The sequence below is a fragment of the Temnothorax nylanderi genome, unplaced genomic scaffold (genome assembly GCF_030848795.1).
Source record: "Temnothorax nylanderi isolate EJ_2023f unplaced genomic scaffold, tnyl_v1.0 TNYL_tig0060_pilon, whole genome shotgun sequence".
Taxonomy (NCBI): Eukaryota; Metazoa; Arthropoda; class Insecta; order Hymenoptera; family Formicidae; genus Temnothorax; species Temnothorax nylanderi.
The window spans coordinates 954,113-971,808 of NW_027249122.1; the positions used below are offsets into that span (position 1 = coordinate 954,113).

Sequence of the window (17,696 nt, forward strand, 5' to 3'; positions counted from 1 at the left end):
TAAATTACTTTGACAAAGTTATTCAACTTTGTACAAATTATATTTCTATTTTATTAATTATTCTGTCTTCTACTTTTGCAGACAAGACAATGAAATTTACAATATTATTAGGTAATATTAAACTCAAAGAAAGTGACGTGTACTTAATATTACGACACTTCGTTTTCCAGCGAGAACTGGCTCTAGCTTTCGCGAGATTTCGAGATCTCGCTTTGGCGAATGAGAGAAAGAACGTTCTCTCTATATCGCAGCGACAGGATCTCTAATTGGCGACCGTTCGAAAAATCGTACCGGTCGGTTCGATCCCGGCAGTCAGCAATTAAAAGGAATGTCGTCCCCGCCGATATGCATCTTGTCGTTGCTGGTCGACCAGCCTAATCACGCGCTCTTGTTGCCCGCGAGCGTCAAAGGGAGAGCCAGCGACTCCCTTCCTTGTACGTTTTGCAATTGAATTGCGCATATGGCGCGTTTACGTTGTTCGTTTAAGCGCGATTATTCAATTATTTTAGTTCTTTGCATAAAACTTTTGCGAATATCTATTTATCAGCCGCGCAAAATAACAAACGTAAACGAAACGATTTATTCAATGTATTTGTAATATATTATCAATTTAATATTAACTTAATTAAAACAAAAAGAAAGTAGTGTTAAGATTTTTAGGAATATTAATTTATTATTTGGAAGAAAGACTCGCGAAAACAACAGCAAATGAAAGGTAGAACTTTTATGTAATAGGTTTTATTAATTTTTGCGAACATTAATTCGTTATTTATAGAAATAGGGTTAATTAGCCGAGTGACGGCGTTACGATGATAAACGAAAAGTGGCAAGGGCTTCCGTCAGCTTGTTACTTGTAATCCCATCATTGGATTACATCGAGAACAATGCAAACGCGCATCGGTCGTCATTGATGGACGCTAATGAAACATGGTTAGGTAATTAGAAACCGAGTTAAAGTTGCGGAAAATCGTATTGTTAATTACGCTAATGCCTAATGAAACACGTGACGCCGAACAAATTGCATTGGTATTGCATTGATGTGTGTAACCGAAAAGTTTGATTGCGTGTGATTTGTTCGAATAAAGGCTTTTATCGAGCGACCATCGAACGCGATTAATCAAACGCGATAATAATGGCCCTTGCGAAACATGTGGCTGCACGGCAGAAATTATTTAATCTGACAATGAGATGCCGTCATAAATAACGTAACACGATTACGAAGTAGAGTATACTTGCAGCGAGACGATTATAACTAAAGAAAGTATAAATTGTGATTTAAGATATCATTAATAGAAAGCAGGTAAAAATGAATTTTAAAAAAAGATTAAAACAATATGTTTAAAAGACATTATTTTACTGTATAAGATATTAATTGTTATTTAATAAAGTAATACACATATATATCTATATGTGTGTAACATAATAGGTATATTAACATGATTAGAATCAACAATTAATTTCGGCATTTGAAGACCTTTGAAAATCAGGACGCATATTATGTAACTAACTAAAGATTTTAATAATAGGTGTCGACGCAGATTGGATCGAAACAAACAAGAGACAAAGACTGTGTAAAGGCGCCGTTTACGGCCGCGGAACGCCCATTTCGCGCCGATATTAATATATCGCTAGGGGTAAGACGTCGCGGCGGTGGTGGCAGTTGCAACACGCGCCACGGCGCGGGCGCCCGACGCCGACGTCGCGTCGGTACGCGTCGACCGTGGCATTAATTTCCGATATTGCTCTCGTAAATATTCGCGACTCGCCGCGCCGCCGACCATCCTCGTCGGATTGAAATATCTCTCTTTTTCTGGATTCGACATTGCCAGCGCGCGCCCCTGCTGGAGGATCATTTTTTATATATCGGCTCTCAGGATCGTAGATATACCCACGAGACAAGATTCAAAATGGTTCTAACAATAAGAATAAAAGAAGCATTCGCTTTACGGTATATTTTTATTTTTAATTATATATAGCTTGATAAATTAGTTTTATGAAAGGTAACAGATAGAGGAAAAGAAAATTATTATTTGTTGAAGGTTTGCATACCGCATTCTTCAAGAAGTTGAAAAATTCCTTAATTTTATATTTCATGAAAACGTTGAGTCAATTTTATTATTATAATCGCAGATTATTTATTTTTACCTTCCTCTCTCGTTTTTGTCTTAGAAATTTTGTTATACTTTATTTCATTTTTCTATTAGCAATAGAGTTCTAGGGTCTTCCCCTATGTACGGTCCTACAAATTCGGTTTCAATATATTAGGGGAAGATTCGGAACAGGAAGGATATCCTAAAATGCATCTGCGGCAGGCCTGCATTTTGTCACGTAAAAAAATAAAATTTCTCTTTTAATAAAGGATATTTATATGTATTGAGAAACATTCGGCGTTATAAAAAACATATTAAATTACAATATATAATATATCAAGTTAATACATTAATTATTAAATTAACAATATAGAATCTTTTATTGATAAAGTTATATGATTTATTGAATATCCATTTTCTGTACATTTACTAAAACAAATCTTTTTAAAATTTATTAATTAAATCAGTCGTTTATTTGCTATCACAAAAGCGAAGAAGGATCTTTTTAACTAAAAAATCATTCAACATTATTCTCTACACGCCAGGATTCAACGCAAATATTGCGATTCGTCATGTACTCATCACGCGCACACAAACAAAATAGAAATTTATAAAATGCTTTGTGTGTGTGTATCGCATAATTTAATCCGTTACATATCTCGCTCGCATTGTGCCTTCCTCGGGTATTATTGTATCGTGTCCCTGCACAGCAGGCACAAGATTGGATCTTTCGCAGTTCGAGAGAAAGAATGCAACGAGAAAGGTGTGTCCCGCGAGTCGCGTTGCACCAGCTGTGCGTGCGATGCAAATGGATGTACGAGACCCACCGTTACTATATGTATAAATCGGGAAACGAACCTGACTCATGAACTATACTGTATTGAACTCATGAACTGACTATACTAAATTCTAGTATTAGATAGTAGTAGAGATATTCTAAAAGATCGTGTTATTACCGTAACTCTTATCGTATATAATTAATCTTGCCTTGTTAAAATGTTTAAAATTTTTAAGAATTAGCAAGTAACAATACCATGTAGTTTATGTTAAATGTTTGTATATTTAACGTTATTTGATAATGTACTTTGATACTAATTAATTAGGTTATTGCAATTGAATTCACTTTCGATGACAAAATAGTTCTTGAATATAGGTTGAAAAATATTTATACCAAATAATTATTTATTTATCTTTTTTTTGTAACTAACACTGCATGTAAGCCCTTTCGCTTATCCATCTAATCCGTTTAATTTTTTTACTTTTCTCCTTCTTCCATTGGGTATAATAAGTAAATTAAAAGACACATTGAGAAGTTGCGATCTGCGAGTGAGAGGTAAAACCAGTTCGTTATCCTTTTCCTTATTCTTTTCGCAGTCTTGAATCTTATAGTAACCTGCAGCTACATTCTCCACTTCGTGGGCACTTGAGTCAATTGGCAGCTGCAATTATTTTAATTGCGGCAAAATAGATGATATATTTAGGACAAAGCGATGATTTATGCGGGATGTGGATATCGGATAGCCGGGTTTAGTGTTAAACGTGTGGCGCGAATACGAGTCAAAGGCCGTTTCTCTGCCAAGCCGGTTATATTCGCAAGGTTTATGGACGGTACTTGGTAATTCGAGCACAAGAGTGTGTACATGACGTTATAATGGACCCTATGTATGGTTCTTACGCATTTATATACATATGTCAAAAAGCTACTAGTTGAAAGGAATTTAACTATGTATTTAATTGTTGATTTATGCATTTACCGGATTAGCTGACCGAATTGGCTGACAGGATTGTTAATTAAATAATGATTTAAGAAAGATAATTTATGTTATTTGCGATGAACTTGATTTATACCATATTTTATTTAGATTTTTGTCAGTTTATACTTTGTAATATTTTTTTCTTATGTTTGTATATAATAAATTTATTTTTATAAAATAATTTTCTCTTATAATTGTTTTTTTTTAATTTACATTTTTTATATGTATTCTCCAAAAATGTATTTTGTAAATCAAAAATATATGAAACAAGAGAGAGAGCTGACAACAGAATCCCTTTTCATTTCAGGCTGCCGTCGCCCTATAACAAGCAGTCGTCAGGAGTTGGCGGCGCAGGGGGTGGCCCTGGGGGTGGTACGAGTATACCCCTGCCCGCGACCGTCGCCGCCACCAGGAGATGCCCTCCGGACAAAGTCAGACCGGCTCCGGCACCGACGCATCAATCACAACTCGGTAAGTTCCATCAACCCATCTTCCTCACCCTCTTGCCGCAAACTTTTCGAACATTGCCGTGTTTTATAGAAAAACATAAAAGCTTTACTCTCATCACAGGAGGGCAGAAAATGTATTCAATATATTGCATAATGTAATAATATTACATTATCACAATTATTAATAAATTGGTTATTATTTCGTTTAATATGCGTATATTCTAACACACACATATATTTACAATATTAATTTATATTAATAATTTGTAAAAAATTACTTTGTTTAAAAACCAATTATACCTATTTTCTAAAATAATTTGTTACATTATTTGCACATTTAAATTGCAATGCACTGGGGAACTGCCAGAAAAATGTCTAATTGGTCTGACATCCCGCGTTATTCATCTAAAATTTGTTTTTGCACAATAAATAAATCAATTAGAGAAAATGCCAATAAATAACGAAAAATGCTATGAATAAAAGTGGAAAATGAACATGGTAGACGGAATTAAAAAACTAAACGTTACAATTTTTAACAATGATCAACAATTGCGGCAATACGAAATTTATTATTTATTTTGCGGTGCGATCGTGACAGCATTCGCCACATTTTTGCAAACAAAAATTTATTAGCAAGCGAATATTGTCCACCACATTGATCTTTCAACGGTCGAATGGCTTCATCCCCAACCTGTCTGTTTTTTGTTCAGATCGTCTGTAATATTATCGGAATTTTATTGCATTAATCGTTTTAATTATTTCTGGATTCTTTCTGGATCTAGGCGTTTAAACTTTATGTTTTTATAGTTTTTAAAGTGAGAAATACGTCTGTAATTAAAAATCGTCTACAATTTAAATCAAAAAAGTTTGTAAATTATTACTGCGACCGCTAATTTAAAATATTATGAAATTGGACCGATGATTATAAAAATACGCAGAATTATGACTTTCCTTGCTTTAAACAATTAGGCTATTCTTTCTTTGAAGTCGCATTTCTCTCGAGACGTAAAGAACGACAAAAGGGAGCGATGTGCACCCGTGTTAAGAACACCCCATTAGCCATTAGCCCCGTGAATAGCTTTTAGCAACCCTTTGCGCATTTCTGGCTGTCGCAAGAGATCCTGGACCACCATGAAAACTCGTCTCCATGCTCCCCCGTTATTGCGAATATATATGGTGGCTTGTACGATCGTATCTTCTTCACGTTCGTTCTCGTACGCTTTCGTCTCTCATTTATTCCTTTCATATGTATAAGTGTTTATATACAAACGCTATACAAACTTTCCTCTGCTGATATATGCATATATATAATTTTTATTTTCCTTTCACTCTCTCTTTCTCTTTCCGTATCGTATATATGAACAACTATCGATTTATAATAAAGAGAGAGAAATAATTGCAAATATTCTATAATCTAAGTGACTTGTCTAGAAGACAAATGAAATTCGACATAGATATCGACTTTAATTTTTAGCGCTTTTTCCACACAGATATTCGTATTTGCTCTTATCATAATTCTTCCATGTCTATCTTATTTAACTGCACTTAGTCTCTTCCAAAATGATGAATAATCTTCTTTGTCTACCCTCCCTTTTCTCTCTCACGAATGCGTACGATCGTCTATCCTCTCTATTGCGTGCGCGTTGCGCATACGTACAGCGATATTACCTACAAAGGGGGTGAGGTGAAAGCGGGGGAAACCTGGGGGTATTCCCCGTCCCTGCGAGATGGGGTGGCACCCCATAGTTTATACTTTACTCTCAACTCCCGCGTTTCCACGGGCCAGATGTGCTCGGGCATCCGATTTACAGGGACGCTCAACTTCGAGCCTTTTCTCGGGACAATGGAGGCGAAGGAAAAGAAAGTGAAGGAAAAGACCGGTCTCTCTTCGAGAGAGGGCGATAAAATGCACGCACGAGTCTTTCTCTGCGTTCTTAACAGTCGTCGGGTTCGCTCTCTGGTTCAATTGCTTAGCGTGCCGTTGCGAAAAATGCGAATGCTAACCGGTCCTTGTCGTCTGACGAGGAGATTTCCCTTTTTTCTGCTAACGGGGAACCTGGTGCCCGCCATTACAGCGATCAATGGAGAACGAGATAAGTCGTTCATTCCATGTTGTCTCATTCATATACCTATACAACGCATCGTCATAAGACTTTTGTTTGAGGATTTGAAAGTGAAAATAAGGCAAACTAATTTATATATGATATATAGGTATTAAATAATACATAATATTTTTACTTATTTGTTATTGAATTTATAAAAATATATTGGATTTATTGAATATACAAGATATCGTCTTTTTGAAATTATGTTAATAGTAATAATAATAGTTAAATATTTTTGAAAATTTATTTTAATTTATTTTTTCATATAGGTTTTAATATCGCTTTTTCAATTTTCGACATTGTACTCTTTTTTTTATAATACAAGTCCACTGAACGATGAGAAGAATCTCATGCTCTTATCACTTACATGGTTGGGCACCTCTGGCGCGTAGCTTTATGAGGGGATGCTGTACTCTCTCTTCATCTCTCTTTCTCTCTCTCTCTCTTCGTCTCTCTTGCTATTCTCCATATATCGTGCGATATCAAAGCCCGCGTGTCCGTGTGTCTGGATACAGAATACGTTTTTCTATGTTCGAAATAGACTTCCACATCGTACACAAACTAGTCGACTGGCCATAATACACGTGCACGCACACATAAGCGAAACGGGTGCCCTTCTCTCGTCGTGGTTTACGATATTATTTTAGGCTCTTTTTTTCCACTCGGCTATCTACCGCTCATCATGTTGCCATTGTTAACAGCCTAGACGACAACTTTGTCTAGGCGTCTAGGTCAGGGTCTTGATTTGTATCGCTATCTCCCTTTCGATAACATACATATTTATGGATTAGAACATTTTTGGAATTTGTCTTAAAAATCTGTAAATTTCCTATGATGTATTTTCCAAAATGTTCGCTTTATTATAGGTAATATTATAGGTAATTCTTATTTTATACATATACATATCGTTACTTTAATTTATACAATTTTATTTTAACAAGTACACATAGTACATTGTTTTTTGAAAATTTATTTTTAAACATATTTATCTACAATATTTTACTTACAATTAGTTTCAGATTACTTGTGAAAATTCAACGGAAGCTAATCATTCGTTAGTGTGCATTCCTTAATCAATATCATAACCATTAGATAGCTGATAGAGCAACGTTTGTTTCAATTAGATAGGATTACGCGTTACTCGCATACGCACATATCAATTTCTCTCTGCTTCGCTTTCTTTCTGCTTCTCTCTGCTCCGAACTCAACTCAATCCCCATAATCCACTGTGGACCTTCCCAAAGAGATTTCCGGAGTGGTGGAAAGAGTCCCGAGCGAATTAAAACGCGTTTAAAGGATACTAACTGCTGGATGCATCATGATTAAAATTCCGTATATTAATTTCTGTATCAAAAAGAAGTGAAAAATTATTTTAAGTATTATTTAAAATTTTATAAGTATAAGATTAGACATTTTATGAATTTATGAATGAATTTATAGTAATCTATCGTATATAAATATTTATTATTGTTCATTTTTTTATATACTAGACACTACAGACGCGCGCTTCGCGCGCGCTATTTAGCTTTAACATTATGCTATTACTATTACACTATTAACTCCTTGATACACACAACTGTCAAAATATACAATGACAGCTGCAAATGAAGTAAGCGCAGCAAGAGAACCAATCGGCATCGCGGAAAAGCGACAACAATAAACTTCACATCTCCTTTTTAGAAGAGGATTAACATTAATATGAATTCATGGTTTGTTGAACTTTACTTGTAAACGAGATTTAATTCCAAGTGCACGTGCGCATTGTGAGATCACCTTAAATCCAGTAATCCCACGGGAATCTCCCAAAGAGACAAACAGAGGTAAATAAAAAAAGGAGGAAGAAAGAAAGAAGGAAAAAAAGAACTGAGAGACTCTTTCGACCATTCGTCAGCTCCGTTATAAACTGTCTTTCGTTCCACGGGTACGCGCGTGTACAAGAAAAAGAAGGAGATGCTTCCGAGAGAAAGAGAAAACGCGAAAAGATCGGCGTTGAAGAGAAGAGGTTGAAAGAGAGTGGCAAAGGGGGAGAACAACGAGAGAAAATTGAAGTCTCTCAGAGCACACGTAAGACTTGCTGCACCCGGTCTTTAACCCCGAAACATCAGAGCGATACAGAGACTCTCAACTCTCTAGAAAAAAATTCTTGTTTCTATTTTGAGTACAGGTCATTTCAAATTAGTGCAAAAAAATGAAATTTTTAAGACGTGTAAATGTTCAAATTTACAAATTAACCTAACGTTGTGAAAGCACTTTTAAAAGTGGAATATTAAGAAACCACGTAATTAATAGTTTATCTGCTTAAATGTCGCAGACATGCATGATTTAATTTTTGTTTGCTTTTATTATTTAAAAAAATATTTAACATTTTATTTTATTATAATTTATTTATAAATAACAACTATTACTACATGTAATTATTACTGCTATACATCTCTCACACAAATTCGAAATGTATAATAATTTACATTAGTCATTATAAATATTTATTATTACTTTTAAAGATTAGAAATTTTTAACACTGATGATCATGCATATGCATATCCTCGAAATTATCTTTATTTTTTCTGTCATTTATTTTTACATTTTATATCTATGTTTTTATTAGTAAATTTTTAGGATTTGAAATCTAGTCGAAGTATATCTATATATCTTTTGAGCATCACTGAACATGGACATTCAGGGACTCTTAAATCTTTCTCTTCCTCTCGCCTTCCTTCGGTCTCGCACGAGTTAAAAATACTATCTTATACATTCGGATACCGGTTCGGTACAGGTTTCGAGAATTAGCCTCTCTCGATAAACCCGCTACACTCATTTGAAACATAGGTTTGCGAAGGAGATGGGAAGAAAAGACGGCGATGACGCAAAAAAAAAATTATACATAGTAAAAATGTGACGTGATCGGCAGCATTTTACCGGGAATTATGTGTATAATTGATGGGATAATCTGAAATTATAAATAACTCGAAGCTATTATTAGCACAAGCGGCGCTTCTTCTTTGCAAGGTCTTCGATCTCTTGCCCCTTCTTCCTCCTTCTTCTCTTTTGTTTAACATTCTTAACTTGAAGTCGGTTTCAAAAGAGAAGAAACCTCCCCTAGAATTTAACCGTTTGACAATATAATTATCAAGTTAAATAATTCTAAATGTTCTAATATTTTGACAGGATTGATCGAGGAAATATTGAAATAAATAAAATTAGTAAAACGTACGACGAAATCAGAAAAAAATATTCTAAATCAAACTGATACCAAGACGCGAATACTGAAATTATTATAATTTAATAGAAGGAATTATGTTAGAAATGAGAAACTTATATTTAACTGTAACCCTCAACTAAAGACCCACTAAATTTTTTAATACAACACTAAATAGTTATTAGAAATACCTATATATAATATATTTAGAAATTATTAGATGTTTATTTTTACTTTTATAAGGTAAATTTAAAAAAAATAATAATGAATTAAATTGCAATATATATTTATACACTTGTATGTCATAGTAATATGTTAATTGGCTTTATTTCACATTATTAATACCATTGATGATTCTCCTTATAATTTTATTTCAAGTAAGTCATCATTTCCTTAAATATGATGGGTGTTAGGGATATATGTGGAAATTGTGAGACAGAGTATATATATATATATATGTATATATATGCATGACCGATCCTAAATTGGCAATGCCGATATTATATACACGTAACACAAGGTGCTGCATAATGTATTGTATAGGGAAACCCCATCATCGATGTGCGAGGTGTACAGAGATATAATGAAGTGATATTATGTTGAACGTTATTGCATTAATTTGCATACTGAACACGGTTGTTTCGTTGCTTCTAGAATGAAACGTATTATTTCTCTTTCTCTCTCTCTTTGTTTTTTGTCTCTTATATTTATGTTTTAATTTTCGGTATACCCGACAGATGAGTACAAGTATTCATGAATCTGTTATCTAGACATCGATGCATTCACGTATAGAGTATTTCTACCTTACCTCTCATCGCTGGATCGAAGATAAAGCGGAGGTGAATTTCGCTTTGTTCCGAAGCTGGAAAACTCACTCTTTGTATACTAGCTATACGGTACTTTCTACTCCCTTGGCGATTTTCAGCCGTCACCACCAGCTTTCTCTCGATTTCGCAACACCACACTTGCAACCCTCTCAAGCTCTTGTGCTTTCCAGACTTGCATCTCTCAACTCTACCGTACTTAAACTTGCCTCTTACAATCCCCAACTCTGTACAACTTGAATTTTCTCTCGTCGATTTATTATCTTTTGATTTACAATTTTTCAATTGTTTAATTAATTTATATTTTTTTTAACTGTTATTATATATAGTTAATTTATAAAAGTTCTTATTACAAAAGAATATCTCTAAATTTTACTCTATGTTTTATAACTTGCTTAATTGTTTGTTTTAAAAAATTATAATAAAAATGCATGTTTAATAATGTTGTAATAATTAATTCGTTATAATCGTAATTTAACCGTATAACTATTCCATTTGATACTAGCTACCGAATAAAATCGATTCCAGCTAGGTTGTATCGCGATCGAAATATCAATGCTGGAAACACGAACTATCAAAAGCGAAATATCGATATTTCCAGAGTATGTGGAAATATTGTAAGCTTCCCCACGCGATACATTTCCCATGAGAAACACAAATATGCACCGATATACATCCCTCGGGATATGCAGCTCGCGATGCGGATTTTTATTAATCGCACGCCGCTCTCTCCTCTCTCCTCTCTCCGCTACGACAACGTGGATAAAAAGAAACACTCATGGGGTTGGAATACCTTTGAACCTGATCCCCGATATTTTTTTCCCTTCCTCTCCATTTGTTTTACATCTCTCTTTCGCGTATTCTTTTGCACTCTTGCTTCCTCTTCCTCATACATGCACGTAAATACTGTGTACGTTGCATATTTTCATCCGCACATTTTCCACCGTGCTATATGTTGCACATTTTCCCTTATGTATTCCCTTTGATACTTTTTTCTCTCCATCAGATGGATTCTGCGCATTGCACATGTTTCCTCTAACATATTCCCTTTCTCTCTTTGCCTCCCTCTCTCTTTATTTATACCCCTCTCTTTCGCTTCTTGTTTCTGGTCGTGCTTTTTTTTATGCGGGTAGATACTTCTTGTATGTACCTATCTCTTTCTCTCTCGTATAGCTGCGGTTTTTTCGACGACGATGCGACGTCCCGCTGTGCATTTCCATTATCGAATTCTCGACAGTTCGTCGTCTGCCGTCGCTCATGTTATATTCGCCACGACTGTCGGATTCGCATATGATATGATTCATGACCACGAGCGCGATCAACCGCATTAGCTTGGAAATTAGAGAAATCGTGTAAGTAATTCGAGATTAATTTCAGAAAAATTCAATCGTATTGTTAGTCTATATTCTGTAATATGACAGCTGAGAAAGAATCAATTATATTATTTGAACGTATCTTATAATTTTTATTTTTATGAGATATGTTATTTGCAATATATATTATATAATTTTTATATTGCATTGCCACATTAGTTTTTTACAAAATTATTTCTTATAAGTTTTATATTTTTTAATTTAATAACATATCTAATTGTCCCACATTCAGAATTCACTTACGTAGAAGACATTGATGATAAAATTAATAAATAAATATAGAAACAATAACGAAAAATTTTTCAGCAACTAGTTTAATGTAAATTGCAACGAACGAACAACGAAAGAACAAAAGCGAGCGAGTGTGATTATTCTCTTTCATATAAATCTCTATTCTTTGAAATACAGGTACCTGCATACACGCATATGTACTCACCATACGCTTTGACATGTAATGCTTTCGCGTGTGGAACCTAAACGAAGAAAGACGCACGATAATTTTAAAAGAAGCACGTTTTGAATCAATCTTTCAATGGCTCTTATAAAAACATTATAATTATTGTTTACTATCGTAAAATCTTTGATATAAATATGATCGATTACGTTGCTCCAAGCTTATTAATCTTAAAAAATTGTATTATTTTATTGTTTACTAATTAATTTTTTATGACTTTTTTATTTGTTTTCTTCATATTACTATTTTTTGAGTTCTGCTTATTCAGGTCTTGCACATGTTTTGTCATTTTCACGCAACTATCACAGTTTTGAATTCTAATATATGCTCGTGTTTCTTTTGTTTTCTATTGTAAAAAAATCTACGTTATTCAACGCGGCGGGTATTTCTTTTCGCCTGCAATGAGATCTTGAGTTGAAAGTATACCCCTACGATGAGTTGCAGTCACATAATATTTTTTCATTTGGCATTTTTATCAACAAAGTTGCATTTCTCTCAAAACGAACATTCTGAAAAAGACACGACACGTGTACGTGACAGAGAGCTCAGGACTCAGGAGGAGGGTCGTCCTGAAAAGAGAATGAGGGTCCTGCAATCGGCAGGCAGGCAGACATGCAGGCAGGATAGGAAGAGAGAAGCAAGCAGGCAGGACAAATAAGGGAATCTAGAAAAAGGGGGAGATTGCAATTTGCGCTGTGAAGCTCGCTGCGAAACGAGACAGCCGACTGACGCGACGGGGTGTTCGTTCGTTCCACGCGGAGAAAAAAATGACGTCGATTGCGCGCCATTCTGCTGATGAGCATCTCTTTGTGAGGAAGAAACGCGCTCCTTACCGCGTTCGTTTTGCCCGGATGCACAATATGCACATTTTCAAAATGTTATGAAAAATCATATTAGAAATATCTGACGTCTCGGAGATTTCTCCATTTTATAACATTTCCATATCTGATCCCTTTTCTTCTGTTTCTTCAGAAAAACTTTTTAAAAGATTTAAAAATACGTCTTATTTTGACGTCTTCTTTCTATAATAAAACATTATATGTAAATGTTATTATATATATTATTGTTTAATTACTCAATACTCTTTATAAATCATATTATATGTTACTGGACTCTCTGTTATTGGACTCTCGATGTTTGAGACCGCGCGCAATATCTAGTACTTAATATGTTACAACGCAAATCGAGCGATCGAATGCCATCGACTTTCAATCGAATTCGAAGAATCTCCAATTCCTTGAAAATTTCTTTGCGATCGTCAAAGCATGGCCATTCGGAGCATCTTCGTCGCAATTGATCAAAAGCGAAATTGCCGGCGTAAAAGTGCTTTCGAGCTCTCCTCGATCGATCTCTTTCGCCAACTCCTAATCCTTTTCCATCTGTTTCTCCCTCGGGACTCTCGATCTTTGCTCTCGCTTCTATCGATCTCCTAACTTTTATTCGACGGCTTCGCGAAGCGTCTTTCGTTGAAAGTTCGCAACGATAAAAAGCAAGGCTGAAATAAAACGAACTTCTCTCTCTCTCTCTCTCTCTCTCTCTCTCTCTCTCTCTCTCTCTCTCTCTCTCTCTCTCTCTCTCTCTCTCTCTCTCTCTCTCTCTCTCTCTCTCTCTCTCATTTCTTCTTTTTTTAAGGGACACGATTGTGCGGTACATTCATTCGCTTTCAATGCGTCGCATGATCTACTGGACTTTTTTAATTGGAATTACAAAGACCAGATATTCCCTTTCTTTCATTTACTATAATGAAAATCCAAAGAAATAGTTTTACATGCAGAGATGCTTGTAGTTGAAGTTTTTAGCATTATTATTATCATCTTAGGAGGAATGCATAATAACAGGATGATGGTAACCTGAAAATCTTGTTAAACAAGATGCTTTATTTAATTTACAAAAGTTATTTTCTACAGAGCAATATAAACAGTTTAATTTCAGTGTGATTTTGCCTCTCGCTAGACAAAAGACCTGTACAATTTTTTTTTTTTTTTTGCGAATGACGGACGGCGACACGCTAGGCATCGATTCGAAAGATGGAGCAACATCCTTTACTCAAGAGGGTTCTTGTTTATTTGTTCCGCGGGTACCGACAGCTGTTACCGACATTAACTCCGTCTTGTTTCATCCCACGCATCTCTGCACTATTGTCGTCACGATTACCCCTCCTGATCGTCGGCCATTATCGAACGAGACCCTCAAGTCGAGACTCGGAGAGGCGCACATGTTCATTTAATTCATAAGGGAACCAATATTAACTCCAATCGCAGAATTCAAAAAACTTCGCGGTATAGAAATGTATAATTGTAGATAATTAAATTACTAATAAATAAATTAATTAATACAAAATATTAATTTAAATTAATTATTATTAATTTGCACATTATATAAAATAGAAAATTACTTGCACTCAAGCTAAACAAAACAATCTAAATCTCGATTATATACATAATAACTAATAACATTAATGATTAAAAAGTAAATATATTAAACAATTTAATAAAATAAACTAGGTCAGTCGATATAATCGATTTGGCGTAATAATTTCTATCAATCTCTACCACCTCCCTTAAATCGAATCAATCAAGACCAGCGTGAAGCGACAGGTGATTCCGTTATCGTGCGGTTAATGGCAAATCTTCTTGAAGTGCATTTGGTGCACCTGGCACAATCGCCAGGGGAAGGAAGAGAACAGGATCAGATCGTTGAAACGGACAAGAGGGTTCAACACACGTGCTACATTATATCTTGGGGGGGCCTTGGGATCATCATCGTTTATCATCGCGCCTCATCATCATCCGACGAACCGTTACGCTCGCGTGCTCCTACCTGCATCGATGTCCATCACGATTTGCAATTTCATTATTTTTCATTAATCTTTGTTTTGAAGAGAGAGAGAGAGAGAGAGAGAGAGAGACATGACTTCTTTACTCTGCTTGAAGCTCGATGAGATTAGCTATACATCTTTCTATCACCTATTGGCATAAGTACATGTGTATTAGAAAGCTAGAATGCTACAATATTTTGCCTACTCTTTATTACAAAAATTCTTACAGATAGAAAATAAAAACGAATTGAAATAGAAATAAATATTAAACAAAGATTTCTCTAAAATGAAAGAGAAAGAGAAGATCTTAATAAAGATTTTCTCTAAATTTAAAATAGCAAATTTTTGTCATTTAGAAATCTTTTAATTTGTCTTTATTTATAGCAATTGTACGTTTGAAGCATTGCCAATAGTATTATTACTAATAAATTCGTAATAACATATTTCTTTATTATAAAGATTTTATTAAATTAACTTAATTAATAAATTATATTACACAAAGATAACAGATCTTCCTGAAGAATAGAATCTTCTTTCAGAAAATCGCTCTTTCAAGAGATCCTGTATATATTCAACTCCTATTGGAATTAAAGTTGCGAAGGGTAGGAGGGCAAGAAAGACAAATTGACAGGCGAAAGAAGAGTCCGGAAGAGTCTTCGAAGCATAGTTTATGTGCGGTTTGTGTGAGTCACAGCCTTTTTGGAACTCAAGTTGATCCCACGGGATGCTTGTGGGGATCCGCGAATATAGAAGCGAAAGGGGAATACGAGGCAGAGCCTCTCCGTGCTAATTCGACGCACGTGCGCGAGAAGACAGAGAAAAAAAATTCGAAGGAGATGGTCGAAATTGAAACGAGCTCTCGATCGCCGTTCCCGTCAATTAGGAGTCTGATATTATCTTTGCAGTGGGTGTGAGAGGGTTTATTCGTTCCCTTTCCTTCTTTACTCTGTAAACGTACACACTATGTTCCGTTTTAGGTTCACTTTGCGATCACAGTAAAAAGAACGAGGTACTAACTTCATTAATGACCGCGTGTAACAGCTTGTCTCTCTTGTGTAGCGTCGGATCCGTTTTATTGCCAGCGCGTCGGCTTATTTGCGAGGAAAATTCATTTATTTTCCGTATCTCTCACCGTTCTCCCCTTCATTCGGAACTATATTAATACGAATATAGAAATATCATGGGGTACGACAGATCCCAACGGTCGTATTTTTTATGGACCGGAATCATTATTTTATCATAAAAGTCCACGTATGTAAATCTTTATCAATCCAATGATACTAAATTATTCTTTATCACTGTGTATATTGCTTTGTGATTCTTTCGATTTATATTTACCAATGGAAGGGACACTGAAGAAGGCAAAAATTGAGACACGCTGCATTTCGAATTAATCTTATTTTGAGATACATTTCACGGGATGCGTCGTGTCCAATCTCTAATCTAATCTCCGTCTAATCTTCTAATCGGGATAGAGGAATCCATCCCCGCGCGATGCGTCGACCGTAGACTGCTAATCGGCCTGGAAGCCCGAGTAAAAGGCGGGGTGCGATTGCGATGTAACACGTGCCAGTTGTCGAGTAAGCCGTTTCGACAGCTAGTCGATAGTGGAACTTTCCTTGAAAAAGGTCAGGTTAGTCATCGAAGAAGCTTCTAAGGGCTCTTCTAATCTTCGACAGCAGCCTTTTCAAGGTGGGCCAAAATGTAACTTGAACCCAAACCGCGTATCTAATCACTCTCACTCTTTCGTTCTGCTCGGCTCGATTCGTTCTTAAAGATCATTTCGACTCTGCACACTGTCAGAGTAAATTTTATTTAATAAAGATAAAAAAAGAGAAGGAGAAGCAGAAAAAGAAGGAAGACTGGCAATGATGAAATAGTTTAATGATGATGTGATCAGTGAGTACTATTACTGATATGTACTTTTATGCGCAAGCACTACACAATTGCATATCAAGAGAGAAAAATAAATTTTCAAAATATTCGATTTTTTTATAAGTATAATTAAAGAGTGATAAGTAAAATATAACTTGATATAATTTTGTATTTTATTGTATTTTTAATTAATTACGTTATATGCTATTATTATATATGCTATTTTTTTAAATATTATTATTTCTGTTTGAATTTAATAGGATTTAAAAAAATCGATTAAGCAAATATTTCTCTTATTTTTAGTTATTACTCCAAGCGATTTTTACATCATCCATTTGTTTTATCACATCGATTATTATTCTGTCACGAGACACATGCATTTGCATTATCTTTATCTCCTGCGTTCGCAAAAAAAAATTCCATCCATGATAAACGAAAAGGGGATCGAAGTGGCACTCGTCGACGATATAAAAAAAATAAATGTTCGACAATCTGAGAGAGTCGCTCAAGGGTAGATCGCGCTTATCGCGCTTATATGCTATAAACGTTCTCTTAGCTTCACATCTACGGGAACAGTTCGTAGATACACCTACAAAAATAAATTTTCGACATGCAATATCGCGTTCCGTTTCACTTCCGCGCATCTCGAGTTATGGACCAGATAAGACCCGAAACATTTCGTGAATTACATTGAGGGCGATAAGAGATTTCTCAAGAAAGGGCGAACCGATCGTCATTTCTAAAATTTCGCAAAGTCG

At 35.2% G+C, this 17,696-nt stretch overlaps 1 protein-coding gene across 3 annotated transcripts in view; it reads left to right on the plus strand.

Annotated features, from left to right (window-relative positions):
* Positions 1–17,696, plus strand: part of Sick (sickie) — a 162,043-nt gene that overhangs the window by 84,986 nt on the left and 59,361 nt on the right. For all 3 annotated transcript variants that reach the window (XM_071707762.1, XM_071707760.1, XM_071707761.1), the window contains one exon: positions 4,152–4,315. In XM_071707762.1, coding sequence (XP_071563863.1) covers positions 4,152–4,315 — 164 coding nt within the window. The remainder of the gene's footprint in view (positions 1–4,151; positions 4,316–17,696) is intronic.